Genomic DNA, 15,862 nt, shown 5'->3' on the forward strand with positions numbered 1-15,862 from the left:
GCCCAGGCTTGCCCAAGGAAGGTGCAGTGGGGAATTGAAGTTCACAAAGTTCACGGCTTGCCAGAGTTTTTTGGGTTTTTTTTTTCTGTTTCAAAGAGGAACTTGGAATTTATGAGCCAAATAATTCGTTGGTCAGGAGGAAGGGGGGGGGATGGTCAAAATTCTCATGCGGCCTCAGAGCCCTGCCAGGCACCAAAACAGGCAGGAGGCAGCACAGAACTGAAGGTAAAACTGGATGGTGGTGTTCAAAAATAAAACACGAATGGTCACGTACCCAAGCAGCTCCTTGGGGTGTGCTGAGGGCCACAGCCCTGACAGAGACGCTCTGGGAGGGGAGATTAGAGCCTCACACAGCCCCAGTCTGTGAGAGAGCTGGATGAACAAAGGAAAGCTGAGTCAGAGGGGATAGGAACGTTTTGAGGTCTGGATGTCAGGTGAGCCAGAGGAGGAGTTACCCATTAACTGAAGCTGATAAGGCTCAGATTCCCCAGTCACCCATTTACTGCTCATTCTCTATGGGAATTTCGTTCTCCTGACTCCCTTCTCTCCCCACCCAGAGGGCAGGAGTTCAGCCCAGCTCCTGCTCCAACCCTCACACTCATTTTCTTCTCCACTTGCAGCAGAACTGAGCAAACCAGGGGAGGATTTAAGACCCCAAAACCGGAGGGTTCCCCCCTTCTTCTCACCGTGCTCAATTTCCCCCCAGTGCTGTGCTGGGGTGCAGCCTCCGGGCTCCGGGGCACTCTGGGTGCAGAGGGAGCTGCGGCACAAACAGCCTGGGGGTGATAAAGGCTGGAGGTCTGGCCCTGCGAGATAAACACACATCCCTTTCTCACTTGTGGGCAGAGCCTGCCCAAAACCCACCTGAAATGAAAACCACAGTGGTTTTTGTGGGATGGGAATTCCTGCAGGGAGAGGGAATGAGGTGTCTGCCCAGTGTCCCACTCCTGGGGATGGCTGGGGACGGGGAGAGGGCGACCGCCCTGACCTCTCTGCACAGCTTCAATCCCACTGAGCTGCCTTTGTGCAAATATTCCCCGTGTGTTTGTCAGCACAGATAACTCGGGGATGGGTTATAAACGGGGAGACTGAGACGGAAAGATAAAACCCTGTGGCTTCCCAGGAGGATGGGGTGCCAGGCTCTGGATGCTGAGGGTGGCCTGTCCCTGCTGGGATGGCTGTGGAGCAAACTGGCATGTTCCACTTCCATGCGGAACACATCCCGATTTTTCCTGGCTTAATTCAGGCACAGCAGTTCCCCAAAGAGAATCGGGTTGATTTTTCAGAGAGGATGAATCTTTCCCCATCCCATTTGCACACGGATTAGCACTGAGCTGTAGCCCTAGACCTAAACCTCGTTCTAGTTCTGCTCTAACTGAGAAATGAATCATTCTCTGAGGACTCCAATGACTTCAGCTGCAGTCAGCGGTGCCCAGAGCACAGGACACATGGTTTTGGTTAAACAAAAGGCACACATACTTTTTGGGGCTTGTAATAGAAGCACCCACCCAGGAAACGAGCGGGAAGTTTATTCCTCTTCGAAATCCCATTTCTGCTTCATTAATTGTGGCACAGCCAGGCTGAATAATTCCCCGTGCGAGGAGACAGCCCGGTGGCCGTGGCTTGTCCTGCCATGAGCGCAGCCCCCAAGGAGAAGGTGCTTCCCAAATATCCACATCCAGAGTGGATTAGCTGTGATCCTCCTCATCCAGCTGAATCTAAGGAGCCTTCCTGCCCTCCTCGCAGGCCGGGGCTGCTCAGCAGCTCCTTGGCATGATGGAAGCACTGAGCACTTTGTTTGCTGAGCTGCATTTTTCATGCCTTGGTGCTGCAGGCTGTCTCCTGCAGATTTCCCTGCCTGAAGGGAAAAGTAAAGTTAAACCTGCTTTTCTACACCCTCCGATGAGTCACCGGGGACGTGACAGGAAGGTTACTCACAGGGATTCAGTGCACTGCTAGCAAAACATTAACACACAGAGTTCTCTGCCCCAGAATCCTGATTCTGGAACGATTTGGGTTGGAAAAGCTTTCTTGGAGACCCTTTGGGTACTGGAAGGGGTTCTGAAGTCTCTGGTTCCTGTCCTTCCTGAAGCTCCTCTAATGCTCCATTCCAACACTCCCACCATCTCAGTAAAATCAGGCTTTTCTTGGAATCTCAGTGAAATCACTTTTCTTGGAATTATGTTTTCTCACACACACACTCCCCTGATTGCGTGCAGCACCAGAGCCGTTTGTGCAACAGCAGAAAGTCCAAAGATTTAACTTTTACGGTTCTTTTTCCTTTCACCTCGAGTTTTGTCCCGCCAAAAAAAAAAAAAAAAAAAAAAAAAAAAAAGAAAAAAGAAAATAAAATAAAAAAAATCACAAAATCCGCCACACAATGGAAAAATACCAACTACGAGAACTTCAATACCAACTACGAGAACTTCCCAGCTCTGGCGACTTTTTTGCAAGGCTGCCGTGCCTCCTCTGCGCCTTGAACCTCACCGGAATCCCACGGGATTATCCATTTAGCACCCTTTTCTCAGAGCACAAAACCCCGCGGCTCTGCTCGCTCCAGGCCGGTGAGTGATCGGGAAAAAATGCAAGAGGAGCAGCAAACACGCGGAGAAATCATTCCCTGTGTGATTCGGGTGTTTCGAAACTTCTTCGGTCGCTTGAGCGGCGAGCGAAAATAACGAGTGGCTAAAACTGAAAGGAAGGAGAACAGCGAAAGCCAATTCGGCTTCTCGGGCAAAGCAAACCGCACACGGGAGTTTAAGCGGTTTTCGAGAGAATGAAGGAACACGCCGAATTCGCTGGGACAGCCCCAGGTCAGCCCCTTCTTGCACCTCAGTCAAGTCACGCCCAGCTATAAAAGCTCCCGCTGGGCAGGATTAATTCATTCGGTTCGGCGTCCTGGGAAGAGACGGTCGTCCCCAGAGCCGAGTCCGGACCTTGCCCGGGCTGTGCCCGCTCCGTGCCCGCCCTGCGATCCAGCGCGCTCCGCTCACCATGCGCTGGCACCGACGGGGCTGGCTCTGGCTCTGCCTGGCCGCGCCGCTGCTGCTGCCCACGGTCAGTGGGGACGGGGCTCGTGGGGACCCTCCGGGGGCGCGGCCGGGGGGGTCCGCAGCCCTGTCGGGGCTGCGCGGTGCTGTCGCGACATGCCCAGACTTGCCGCGCTGTCGAGGGGCTCGGAGCGGGACGGGGTCCGGGTGGGACGGGGGCATGGGGGTGTTCGGGGGGCTGCCCTGGTGAGGCTCAGCCCGGCGGAGGGGGCTGTGTGAATGGGGGGAGCCCCTGGATGGAGGTGAGGGAGGTGGCGTTACCTGCGGAGAGCGGCGGAGGGGCCGCGCCTTTGCTGCGATTGCGGGGGAAGGGCTCATGTGAGTCGGGGGAAACTGAGGCACGGAGGGGCTCACCTGCTCCGGGGGGCGTGGGGGAGGGGCTGGGCCGCTCACCTGGTCTGGAGGGGACGTGGAAAATGGGGGCGGTGGGGCTCAGCTGGCTCGGGGGATGGGGGGGTGGAGGCCATGGGGCCAGGGGGGTCGGATGGACAGGGGAGGACGAGGAGGGTTCGGATGGGCCAGCGGACCAGGGGGGGTTCGGATGGACAGGGGAGGACGAGGAGGGTTCGAACGGGTAGGGGAAGAACAGGGGGTTCGGATGGGCTGGCGGACCAAGGGGGTTCGGATGGGCAGGGGAGGATGAGGAGGGTTCGGATGGGCAGGGGAGGACCACTGGGGTTCGGATGGGCCAGCGGACCAAGGGGGTTCACCTGGGCACGGCACAGCGAGGTTGCCGGGGGAGGGCGGATGCCAGAACCTGGAAGGGGAATTTTTTCGATGGGAAAAGCGATCTCAGCCTCCCGGCTCCGAGCACATGGCCCCGGGGGGGATTGTGACGGTGATAAAAGGCGGCAAGCTGGACCCGACGCGCATTGCCGAGGCCAGGGAAGGGGATTTCCACTCCCTGCGCTCCCGAGCAGTGTTTGCCATTCCGTGATGGCATCTGGTGACACCCTTTGGGATGTTTTAACACGAGGAATGCTCTCGGAGCGGGAATGCAACTCGCCCAGACGATGTCCAAACCCTCAGCGCGATGTCCAAACCCTCAGCGCGGGGATTTAGGACACAAAATTCCACCTGGGCATATCATGTTTCCCCGTGGATTAGATGTTGTAGAGTTGGGGAATACCTGAACTCTGTTGTCGCTTGAAGTCAGGAGGATCCTGCCATGAGTTAGAGATCCTGCCCTGACTTGTATCCCAGGGCTGGCCTGTAACCCACGGCGGTGCAGGAGCCCATGGGCGCTGCTCCCCTGCTGGAATTACATCAGCGCTGCCCAAAACTGGTTTGCAGAGAGAGCTTCTCATCCAATTCATTCCCTACAGAATTTATTTAGACTGGCCTGGTAAAGTCAAGGCTTAAACCCATTCCCTAAGGGCACGCTGGTAAGAGCCTCAGGGTTTTAAAAATGTTTTAATCCCAGTTTTTGGATGAGAGGGATGGGGAGCTGCTCGGTGGGGATTCACATGGCATATTAGTGGTGTGATATTGCATCATGTCCTGTCTCTTGCCTCATGGCTGGACACTGGCCATCCATTTGATGGATCTCTGAGCTCGCTGGAGCTCAAATTCTGCTTGCTTTGCGGGAATTCCAGGGGAAAATCCCACCCTGTGTCCTTGGAGCAGGTGACTCAGGTGCCTGCTTTTATCCCGGTTCTCTTGCTGCCCTCAGAGGCTGCGGATGTGTTTCATCCTTTTCATCCTCTTTCATCTCCAGGGTTCAGCCAGGGCGGCAGGGTCCAACTCCTTTTGGGATCACCTCAGGAGAAAAACAAATCGGGGATGGAAGCAGGGGAAGTTCAAAGTTTGATGGTTTCCCGAGCTTTTTCTCCAGAACTGGTCCCCCAAAGAGGAAAGGCTGATAAAGGATTCCTGTGCCTCTAATTCTTCTGCCTCCAGGCTTTTTTGAGTTGTTTACTGTGGGTGAAAACTCCTCCAACTGATAGTTTGGTCAGGGATGGCAGCAGGGTGCTGCGGGCTGATAACCTTATCATGCACGTGTTGTGTTCTCTGTAAATGTGAAAAATGCCAATGACTTGTTTTTAAACTTTTAAAAGTTTAATAGTAATAAAATGGTTATAAAATTAGTAATACAATTAGAGTAATAATAATTTGGACTGATAGTTTGGTCAGGGATGGCAGCAGGGTGCTGTGAGCTGATATCCTTATTGTGCACGTGTTGTGTTCTCTGTAAATGTGAAAATGCTGAAAAATGCTCATCAGTTGTTTTTAAAATTTTAAAAGTTTAATAGTAATAAAATGGTTATAAAATTAGTAATACAATTAGAGTAATAATAATTTGGACAATTTTAATTAGGACAATATGAGACAATAAAACCAAAGGGTTACAGAGGTACGTTTTTCTGGGCAGCACAAGCCTGAAAAAGGACATCCCTTAACAAAAGATTAACCCTTAAAACAATAGCCTGTTAAATATTCATACACTTCATACATGATGCATAAATTCCATTCAAACACAGGATTCTGTCTGGTCATTATCAACTTCTCCCTCTTAATCCTAACGGTGTCTTTGGCGTCTTCGAGGCGGGAAGAATTTTGTTTCTTCTGATAAGAGGGCAATAAATTCTTTTTCTCTGAAAGATTCAGGTGTCCTGTGGCTGCTATTTTGCTGCAAGTCCTTTCTTTAAGAAAGACTTTCTTTTCTTTAAAAAGAATTATTTTTTCTTTTAAAAAACTACCCCATAGCATCGTTTCTATTTTAACATTTTTTATAACCTAAAACTATATTTAACACACTACTTAAGAGAATTAATACAGCATTACTTTCTAACACAGCACATATAATATCCATTATAATATTTGTGAAAAGCCGATCATAAAACACGCATTTTTCACAGTAAAGAAATTAAATCCTGTGGCTGAGGGGCCCTCCCAAACTGCAGAAAACCAGCGCTGTGGTGTGGCTGTGATCACCCTCACAGTGTGGCAGAGTTCAGGTGGGGAAGAAATATGGATTTTTTTTTTCCCCATGGAAGGGATAAATTGTCCTTTCACCCCCAGGATTTCTAAAACCAGAATGGTTGAAGCTGTTGTGGCTGGAACTCCTCAAGTGGATAAAAAATTTTACAAACTTGCAAACATTCCTATCTGGAGAAAAGAGGAACAGAGGCAGATACAGTAGAGCCAGAAGGTGTTGGAGGAACATGGATTTGATTCCTTTTGAGTCAGGGTCAGGAGCTGGGCCCGTTCCTGGTCTGGCCAGGGCTCTGTGGCCTGGTCATGTTGGGTGTTTGTCCTTAAGTTTTAACTTTCATATTTTTCAGACTCTGTGCTGCCTAGGTGTGCAGCTCTGAGCTTCATATTAAGTGTGGTTCTCTCCACAGAGCAGCTAGACAAAACAACTCCTTGTCTAGCCAAGGACAACCCATACAAGTTTCAGGCCCAAAAGCATAAACAATGGTGAACTGAGAGAAAACCAGAAATGATAGGACTTTGTAATGTAAAGATTGGACAGTTAACTCCACAATGCTAATGGACCAAAACTTATAAAAGTGAGAGACCTCGTGACTGGTCGTCCATTTTGTGACCATTTTGCTTCATCTTGTGTGCAGCCCTGGCTGGGCTCTTGTGCTGCCCAAGGTGCATCCACTGAGGATATTCTTTTTATAAATCCCTGCTTTATTTCTCTGTCCAGCCTTCCCAAGGCATGGGCCTGGCTGGTGTAAGGTGGTAAGGCAGTTTGTGGTGTCACCATCACGCAGCCCCGTGACTTTCCAGTTCTTCCTTTCCTGTGGCGGGAAGCTCAGGAGGAGGAAGAGGCAGGAACACTCCATTGTTTCGGTGTTCTAGGCAGCTTCTGACTCACGGCAGAAATATTTGCTTTAAATTCACCCTCCAGTGTTGGGGAGGGGAGGGGAGAAGTGTCTCTCGTCCAGCCTGGTGAGGTTGCGACATGTCTGTCCTGCTGCCCTGGTGTGAAAAATGCCAATCGCTTGTTTTTAAAATTTTAAAAGTTTATTAGTAATAAAATGGTTATAAAAATAGTAATGCAATTGGAGTAATAATAATTTGGACAATTTGAATTAGGGCAATATGAGACAACAAACACAAAGAGTTACGGATGTCTGGGTACCTTTTACTGGGCAGCACAAGCCCGAAAAAGGACCCACGTTAACAGAGGATTAACCCTTAAAAGCAACAGCCTGTTGCATATTCATACACCTCATCCACGATGCATAAATTCCATTCAAACACAGGATTCTCTCTGGGCAGTGTCAACTTCTTCCTCTGAATCCTAACAGAGCCTTCAAGGTGGGAAGAAATTTGTTTCTTCTGATAATGGAGCAATAAATTCTTTTTCTCTGAAAGATTCAGGTGTCCTGTGGCTGCTATCTCACTGCAAGTCCTTTCCTCAAAAAAAGTATCCTACATAGCATCGTTTCTATTTTAACAATTTTTATCACCTAAAACTATATTTAACACACTACTTAAGGGAATTAATACAACATTACTTCCTAACACAACACATATAAAATTCTTTCTAATATTTGCGAAAAGCCAATCATAAAATACGCATTTTTCACACTGGTGAGCTTGGGGCAGGTTTATATCCATGGATATCCAGCTTTATATCCACAGATATCCATGGAGCAGCTCTGTGCTGGCTCAGAGGCCGATGGGGTTGTCACCATTGGGGACATTGATGTGCCCAAAAGCCCCCAAAGCCTAAGGGGACAAATGGCCATTCCTGCAGAGCATTGTCCCCATCAGGGTGGAAGGATCTGAGGCAGCACAAAAAGGGTGTGGAGAGCTGAGGGAAATGTGACTTTTCTTCCTGATCCTCAGCAGAATAACAGGGAAAACAGAGTGACAGCCCAGGGGTTTGTGCTGGGCACCTTCCAGCCTTGACACGGGGCTGTTTCCTGCCACAAACCCTTCCTGTTCCCAAATATCCCCTTCCACTGGGGCTGTTGGTGCCCTCGGAAACTGGGGGAGGAAAAGGGTCCCTCAGAAACTGGGAAGGAAAAGGGTCCTCCTCAGAAACTGGGAAGGAAAAGGGTCCTTCTCAGAAACTGGGAAGGGAAAGGGTCCCTCAGAAACTGGGAAGGAAAAGGGTCCTCCTCAGAAACTGGGAAGGAAAAGGGTCCTCCTCAGAAACTGGAGGAGGAAAAGGGTCATTCTCAGAAACTGGGAAGGAAAAGGGTCCTTCTCAGAAACTGGGAAGGAAAAGGGTCCTTCTCAGAAACTGGAGGAGGAAAAGGGTCCCTCAGAAACTGGGAAGGAAAAGGGTCCTCCTCAGAAACTGGGAAGGAAAAGGGTCCTCAGAAACTGGGAAGGAAAAGGGTCCTTCTCAGAAACTGGAGGAGGAAAAGGGTCCTCAGAAACTGGGAAGGAAAAGGGTCCTTCTCAGAAACAGGAGGAGGAAAAGGGTCCTCAGAAACTGGGAAGGAAAAGGGTCATTCTCAGAAACTGTGGGGGGGAAAAGGGTCCTCAGGAAACGGGAAGGAAAAGGGTTCTCAGAAACTGGAGAAGGAAAAGGGTCTTCAGAAACTGGGAAGGAAAGAGGTTGTTCTCAGAAATTGGGAAGGAAAAGGGTATTCAGAAATTGGGAAGGAAAAGGATCGTCAGAAATTGAGAAGGAAAAGGGTCCTCAGAAACTGGGGAAGAAAAGGGTCCTTCTCAGAAACTGGGGGAGGAAAAGGGTCCCTCTCAGAAACTAGGGAAGGAAAAGAATCCTCAGAAACTGGGAAGCAAAAGGGTCCTTCTCAGAAATTGAGGGAGGAAGAGGGTCGTTCTCAGCAACTGGGGAAGCAAAAGGGTCGTTCTTAGAAATTGGGAAGGAAAAGGGTCCTTCTCAGAAATTAGGAAGCAAAGGGGTCGTTAGCGACTCTTTGCCCTGCTGATAACCTGACAGGCAGAAATACCCTGCAAACCTCCACATCTCTTCTTGGCTTTGCCAAGGAAAACCTGGCCCTGTTTTGTGGGGGGTGCCTTTGGCTGAGGTGGCTCTGAGCCATCCCAAAGCTCCTCTCCTGCTTCACTGGGCACAGCAACTCCCATCCTGCCCCTTCTCCCCTTGCCCAATGGATTGGGGTGGTTTTTAACCCGAGGTTTTCTGTATTTTTTTAGCAGGCAGCCCCTTGGGAAGCCAGTGCTGTTGCCCTGAGGAAGAGAGACAGCTTGGATTCCTTGGATCTACGCTGGGAAGATGATTACTACAGGAAAAGCGATGGTGTCTATTGCAAGAAGTGCCCTGCAGGTGAGATGGTCTCAGCACTGATCTCACCTCTGCAGCCTCTCCGTGCTCCTGTTCCTGTCCTGAGGGGCAGCAGAGCTCCAGCTCTGCCCTGCTCCACTGTCACGGATCTAAGCACTCATTTGGGGAATGTTTTCCTTTTCTTGGCTCATTTGCCTCCTGAGCTTTGCTGGTGGGGGAATCACAGAATCCTTCAGGTCAGAAAAGCCCTCCAAGGCCACCAAATCCAACCTATGCCCGATCCCCACCTTGTCACTGAGTGCCACCTCCAGCCCTTCCTGGGACCCCTCAGGGATGGGCACTCCAACCCTCCCTGGGCAGTGCCTGAGCCCCCTTTCCATGGGGAAGTTCCTGCTGTGCCCACCCTGAGCTGCCCTGGCCCAGCCTGAGGCCGTTCCCTCTGCTCCTGTCCCTGTGCCCTCCTGGCAGGAGCTGGGCAGAGCAACAAGGGCCCCCTGAGCCTCCTTTGCTCCAGGCTGAGCCCCTGCCCAGCTCCCTCAGCCTCTCCTGGAGCTCCCTGTGTGTTCAGAGTTTCCCTTTCCCTTCAGGCACCCACCTTATCAAGGAGTGTGAGGAGCAGGGAGGCTCCAGCACGTGTGAGCCCTGTGGACTCGGGGAATACATGGAATATCCCAACACCTTCCCGTCGTGCCAGGAGTGCTCCAAGTGCAGGGAAGGTACGAGCTGGGGGGAGCAGGGCTGGGTCCAGCTGAGCTCTCCCAGAACCCAGTGTCACCTGCAGTGTCCCCAGAAGGTGGCTGGGGCTGCCACATGTGTTAAAGGCCACATCCCTCATGCAAAGCTTGGGCTGAGGCTCCACGGAGAGCAGGAGGATGAGGCTCCCAGCAGCACTGGCAGCTGCTGGTGGAGTTTGATGCAGGCACTGCTTTTCCCTTGTGGGGCAGGAAAAGCTGGCACTAAGAGCAGGGAGGGACCTGGTCCTGCTTGAGGTGGAGCCAAGGTGGAGCTGTGTCCCTTCTGTCCCACAGATCAGGTGGAGCTGAGCCCCTGCCAGCCCCAGAGGAACACGGTGTGTGCCTGCAGGAACGGCACCTTCTGCCCCCCGGAGCACCCCTGTGAGATGTGCCAGAAGTGCCAGCCCAGGTGGGTCAGGGGCTGTGGTGGTTGTTGGGGCAGATGAAACAGAAAAGCCTTATGATTGTTTGGCAAAAGATTGTGAGAATATAGAAACTATAAGTGAGATTGAAATGAAAGCAAGCTTTGAGATCCCTCAGCTACTGAACAACTGGAAAACAATGGTGTGGCTGGCTGAAGGTGATCCCCTTTTGATGGAACAACACCCTCTGCTTGCAGACAGCTCCAAGGCTCAGAGCAGACCCTACAGCTTGGTAGAAGGGCACAAAGAGGAGTTTTTAGGGTTTAAAATGTAACACAGTATGGGAATGTAATGATTCTTATAGGCTGTATGGAAATGCTACAGGATTTGTATCTTGTACTAGATTGGTTGTATCTTGTACTAGTGAGAATCAGAATATTCAACACAGAAGAAGATTTATTGTATTGTAACGGGAACTTTGCCCTCTTACCCCTTTTACTCTCTTACCCTCTCATCCTCTCTGCCCCTCTCTTCTCTCAGGCCTGCTCTGAGCTGTGCCTGGCAGCTCCCAGCAGGGCCCTGCACCCAGGCCCTTTGCAATAAACCCCATATTGCAATCCTAGAAGATTTATTGTATTGTAACAGGAACCTTGCTCTCTGATCCTCTCTTTTACTCTCTCTTTCTCTCTTTACCACGCTCTTGCCTTCTCTCTACCTCTCTCTCCCTCTTTGGGGCCTGCTCTGAGCTCTGCCTGGCAGCTCCAAACAAGGCCTCTGCACCCAGGCCCTTTGCAATAAACCCCAAATTCCACGACCAGAAGAAGATTTATTCTATTGTAACAGGAACCTCATCCTCTTTTGCTCGCTCTTTACCCTCTTTACTCTTCCTCACTCTCTCATCTCTACCACTCTCTTGCCTTTTCTCTCTTTACCCCTCTCTCCCTGTTTGGAGCCTGCTCTGAGCTGTGCCTGGCAGCTCCTAGCTGGGCCCCTTTGCAATAAACCCCAAATTCCACGCCCTGGCTGCAGAGATCTCTCGTCTCCATCCATCCCAGCACTCCTACAGGTGGCTCCTGTGGGGTTTGTGCTGCTGAGCCACAGCTGCTGAGCCCTCCCTGTGTCCCCTCTCCCAGGTGTCCCGACGGTCAAGTGGTGCTGAAGCCCTGCACACCCACGAGTGACCTGCAGTGTGGTCCTGACACGGCCACCTTCCCTTCCTGTGAGTGGGGCTGCTGGGGGAGGGCCGAGGGATGGGGTGGGAGCTGCTGCTGAGGGTAAAGCAGGAGCAGCTGCTCACACCCTGCTTTGTCTGCTTCAGACCTCACAGGCGGCATCATTGCAGGGATTGTGATTGCGACTGGGATTGGGATCGTGATTGGGATTGCTGTCTGCTGCTGCTGCAAACACCACTGCAGCTCCCCAGGTGAGTGCAGGGGACCCCTGGAGCACCCACCTTGGCCAGGGGCTCTGCACTGGTGTGGGCTGGGTGGACAGAGAGACCCTGGTAACACCCACCTGGGGTGGGCTGGGTGGGGAGACCTTGGGAACATCCACGTGGTGTAGGAGGAGAGATCCCAGGAACACCCACCTGGTGTGGGAAGAGAGACCCCAGGAACACCCACCTGGTGTGGGAAGAGAGATCTTGGGAACGCCCACCTGGTGTGGGAAGAGCGGGAACAGACACCCCAGGAACACCCCAGGAACACCCACCTGGTGTGGGAAGAGAGATCTTGGTGTGGGAAGAGAAACCCTGGGAGCACCCACCTGGTGTGGGAAGAGAGATCCCAGGGACACCCACCTGGTGTGGGAGGGTAGGAAGAGGGTCCTGCCTAGGGGAAGAGGGATCACAGCTCTCTTTCCATTTTCCAGGGGATAGGAGCCCCTCGAGCAAGACGCCCTTTGAAATTGTGGTGAGTTCCTGGGATGGCAGAGGGGAATGGCTCTGTTTGTGGGCTGGGGTAATGTCCCCTATTCCCTCTTGCTCCCCACTTGGCCAGCAGCTCCTGAGAAGGCCAGAGGAGCAGGGAGATGAGTTTCATCCAGAAGTTCCTAGGAGGGCTGGAGGAGCAGGGGGATGAGTTTCATCCAGAAGTTTCTGGAAGGCTGGAGGAGCTGGGGATGAGTTTCATCCAGCAGTTCCTGGGAAGGCTGGAGAGGCAGGGGAATGAGAGTTATGCAGCTGGGAAGGCCAGAGGAGCAGGGAGATGAGTTTCATCCAGCTGGGAAGGCTGGAGGAGCAGGGGAATGAGGCTCATTCAGCAGCTCCTGGCAAGGCTGGAGGAGCAGGGAGATGAGTTTCATCAAGAAGTTCCTGGGAAGGCCAGAGGAGCAGGGGGATGAGTCTCACACCCAAGTTTCTGGAGGGCTGGAAGAGCAGGGGGATGAGTTTCATCCAGAAGTTTCTGGAAGGCTGGAGGAGCAGGGGGATGAGTCTTACCCAGCAGTTTCTGGAAGGCTGGAGGAGCAGAGGGATGAGTTTCATCCAGAAGTTTCTGGAAGGCTGGAGGAGCAGAGGGATGAGTCTCATCCAGAAGTTCCTGGGAAGGCCAGAGGAGCAGGGGGATGAGTCTCACACCCAAGTTTCTGGAGGGCTGGAAGAGCAGAGGGATGAGTTTCATCCAGAAATTTCTGGAAGGCTGGAGGAGCAGAGGGATGAGTCTCACCCAGCAGTTTCTGGAAGGCTGGAGGAGCAGAGGATGAGTTTCATCCCTGCAGGGTTCTGGTAGAGCTGGGCCAAGCAGAGGAAGTCTCTGGAGGTGTTCTGGGCACTTCCAGCCCCCTCCTCAGTGCCATTAACACTGTCCTGGTGGCAGCGCTGGCACATCCAGGATCCACAGTGTTGATCCCAGGGTAGGGCTGGGCTGTGCTCGCCCAGAGCTCCTCCAAGCTCAGGATCCATGCCCTAGGATCCATGGCAGGCTCCTGCCTTCCCAAGCCACCACAGTTTGTGTTTCTCCCTTGCCACTGAACTCCAGTTTCAGAAGCTGTGGTGGTGCAAGAGCAAGAGAGAGAACAGCGGGAGAGAGGACAACATCCCCAACGAGCGGACAGAGAGGGAGCGGCATGAGAGGGCAGCAGAGAGACAGGTGCGTGAGTGGCACCCCTGCCCAGTGTGCCAGGCCAGGATCTGATCATCCCGGGGGGCTTCCAGGGCTGGGCTGCTCAGGGAGATGGTGAAGGGTCTCTCTGTGGGGTCAGCATGGCAAAATCTGCTTGTGGGAGTCGAGAGAGTCCTCGGAAGATTTAACGCTGAGCAAACACAGCTCTGGTGTCCCCATCTTGGGGGCCATTGTAGAGAGGAAACATGGATGTCCTGGGGGTGGATGATCAGAGATGGATGTCCTGGGTGTGATCAGACAGGGATGTCCTGGGGCTGGGGGTGATCAGACAGGGATGTCCTGGGGCTGGGTGCTGATCTCCTGCCCCAACAGCCCTGGGACAGAGGGAAAGGGTCTCCAATTCCCATTAATCACACATTGCTGCAGGGGCTTGGTGGGTTCTGTAGGACACTGTCATTGCAGGAGTGACACTGTCATTCCAGGAGTGACATTGTCATTGCAGGAGATGCTGCCAAGTAAGAGTGAGAGGCCCTGGAGGACTCTGGTTCCTCCACCAGGGACTGAACCCATTAAAGGTGAGTGCTGGGGCCCAGGGGGTGTGCTGGGGCTGGGACTGCTGTCCCTGCTGCCCGTGCTCTGAGCTGTCCCTTTCCCCTCCAGCGCTGAGGGACACCTTTTACACCTTTGCGGAAAAAGTGCCCATGGACTACTGGAGGAGATTCGGCCTCAAGCTGAACCTGCAGGACATTGACATCCCCATGGGCCGGTCCCCGGATGACTTTTACAACATGATGTGCAGGTGGCACAACAGGGTGGGCTCCAAGGCCTCTGTGAACACCCTGCTGGACACCCTGGAGCTCCTCAAGCTCAGTGGAGTGGCGGAGAACCTCTGTAAGACCCTGGTCCAGGAGCAAGGCTTTCAGTACGAAACGAGCTGAAGGAGCAGCTCTGCAGCTGTGAAATACTCAGAACAGTGGAATTGTAGCTGTTTATAGCTGGCCTGTGCTCCTCTGCTCTTGAAGCCATCATGAGTTCAGCTGAGCCAGGAGGAGCTGATCCTCATGAGAAGCACAAGCCCCAGGCTCCCCTCTGCTGGAGTTACAATGTTGGTTCTTCCTCGTGGAATCCAAGCTGGTTTCTTGGTTTCACTGAGTCAACACCAAGAGGTTCAACTAACTTCAATCTGCCTTGGACCATCTCTCTTGGAAGCATTGGTACAACCCAGATTTCTTTGGGATCTGTGCAGAGAAGGGTTTTTGGCATCCCTGTGCTTCTGAACTGGATCATCCTTGATCTTCAAAGGATTCCTGGCATCATGAAATGGCTTCTGCTTCTAGAACATCTCTAAGTAAGCTTCATTCTGCATGCTTGGTGTCCTGTAAGCTCAGCTAGGATCTTGGGCTGCTTTTTGTCACCTAACCTTTTAGGTTTTGGGTTTTTTTTTGTTTTTGTTTTTGTTTACATGGTTCTGCTTGTTCTTAGGAGCCAGTTTAAAACTGTGCTTGGAGGGGACGGGGGGAATGATTGATTTGCACAGTGGACACTGGGGCTGCCTGGGGAAAGGGACAATGCAGGGGTCACCCAGCCCAGCCCCTGCCAGGACCAGGGACGTCTTCCTCTCCATGAGGCTGCTCCAAGCCCCATCCAGCCTGACCTTGAGTCTTTGCCAGGATGGGGCAGATTATCGGGGCAGCCTTTCTGCCAGTGTTAAGCTCATTTTGAAGGATTTTTCTGTTAAATTTAATATAATGTGAATCTCAGTTCTAAGCCATCCCCGTTCCTGGCACTCCAGGCCCTTGTCCAACTCTCCTGGAGCCCTTTTAGGTACTGGAAGGTGTCCCAGAGCCTTCTCTTCTCCAGGCTGGACAATCCCAGCTCTCCCAGCCTGGCTCCAGAGGGGCTCCAGCCCTCCTCTGGATTTGCTCCAGGACTTCCACATCCCTGTGGAGGCCCCAGAGGTGAGGAGAAGGGGAGAATCCCTCAGGTTAGCCCCGTGGCTGTGGGGTGGCTCTGCTGTCCCTGTGTGTGCCCCAGCGTGGAGGGGTGAATGCACTGAGTGTGAGTGTGCCCTGGTACCTCCTGCCCATCCCAACCTGTGGGCAAATCCTCAAGCACTGCACCTCACACAGAGCTCAGGGACAACCCAGCTGGGAAAACAGCTGGGAAAACCACTGGATTACTTGAGCTGCCACCCCAGTCCATCCCAGTCCATCCCCAACGTGATGGGAGGGTGCTGAGCACCCTTCCTGCTGCTCCCATTCCCCCACCCTCCAACAAGACAAGCAGAACTTTTGTACTTATTTATTTAGCAACTGTAAACAGTACATATATTAACTTAAAACTTTTATAAAAATATTGTTTTTGTTATGCATGGTTGTGTGTTTTTTACAGAGCTCTGGCCCAGCCAGTCTGCTTCTCCAGTTCTGTACATTTGTTTATGAAGGGATTAATTTTTAAAAAAAAAAAATCCTGATTTTCT

General features: G+C 52.2%; 1 protein-coding gene across 8 annotated transcripts; it reads left to right on the forward strand.

The window, feature by feature from the left end:
* The first annotated feature begins 1,848 nt into the window (after nucleotides 1–1,848).
* On the forward strand, nucleotides 1,849–15,750 carry TNFRSF10B (TNF receptor superfamily member 10b). Of its 8 annotated transcripts, none has more exons than XM_059490774.1 (10): nucleotides 1,849–3,057; nucleotides 9,141–9,270; nucleotides 9,816–9,944; nucleotides 10,257–10,371; nucleotides 11,458–11,543; nucleotides 11,643–11,747; nucleotides 12,194–12,234; nucleotides 13,300–13,410; nucleotides 13,886–13,958; nucleotides 14,044–15,750. In XM_059490774.1, exons 1-10 carry the CDS (start codon nucleotides 2,995–2,997, stop codon nucleotides 14,319–14,321), a joined length of 1,131 nt encoding a protein of 376 aa, XP_059346757.1. In that variant the 5' UTR covers nucleotides 1,849–2,994; the 3' UTR covers nucleotides 14,322–15,750. The 8 variants fall into 8 exon arrangements, with proteins under 8 accessions (XP_059346757.1, XP_059346759.1, XP_059346760.1 ...); XM_059490776.1 differs by having other exon boundaries at nucleotides 12,194–12,231; XM_059490777.1 differs by having other exon boundaries at nucleotides 11,667–11,747.
* The last annotated feature ends 112 nt before the right edge of the window (nucleotides 15,751–15,862 follow it).

The sequence above is a fragment of the Ammospiza nelsoni genome, chromosome 30 (assembly GCF_027579445.1).
Source record: "Ammospiza nelsoni isolate bAmmNel1 chromosome 30, bAmmNel1.pri, whole genome shotgun sequence".
NCBI classification, from domain to species: domain Eukaryota; kingdom Metazoa; phylum Chordata; class Aves; order Passeriformes; family Passerellidae; genus Ammospiza; species Ammospiza nelsoni.

Excerpts from the sequence above, each read along its gene's own strand:
- TNFRSF10B (XM_059490774.1), top strand. The coding sequence starts at position 2,995 with ATGCGCTGGCACCGACGGGGCTGGCTCTGGCTCTGCCTGGCCGCGCCG. Across the intron at positions 3,058-9,140 it reads CGCCGCTGCTGCTGCCCACG|CAGGCAGCCCCTTGGGAAGC; the intron begins GTCAGTGGGGAC and ends GTATTTTTTTAG. Across the intron at positions 12,235-13,299 it reads AGACGCCCTTTGAAATTGTG|TTTCAGAAGCTGTGGTGGTG; the intron begins GTGAGTTCCTGG and ends ACTGAACTCCAG.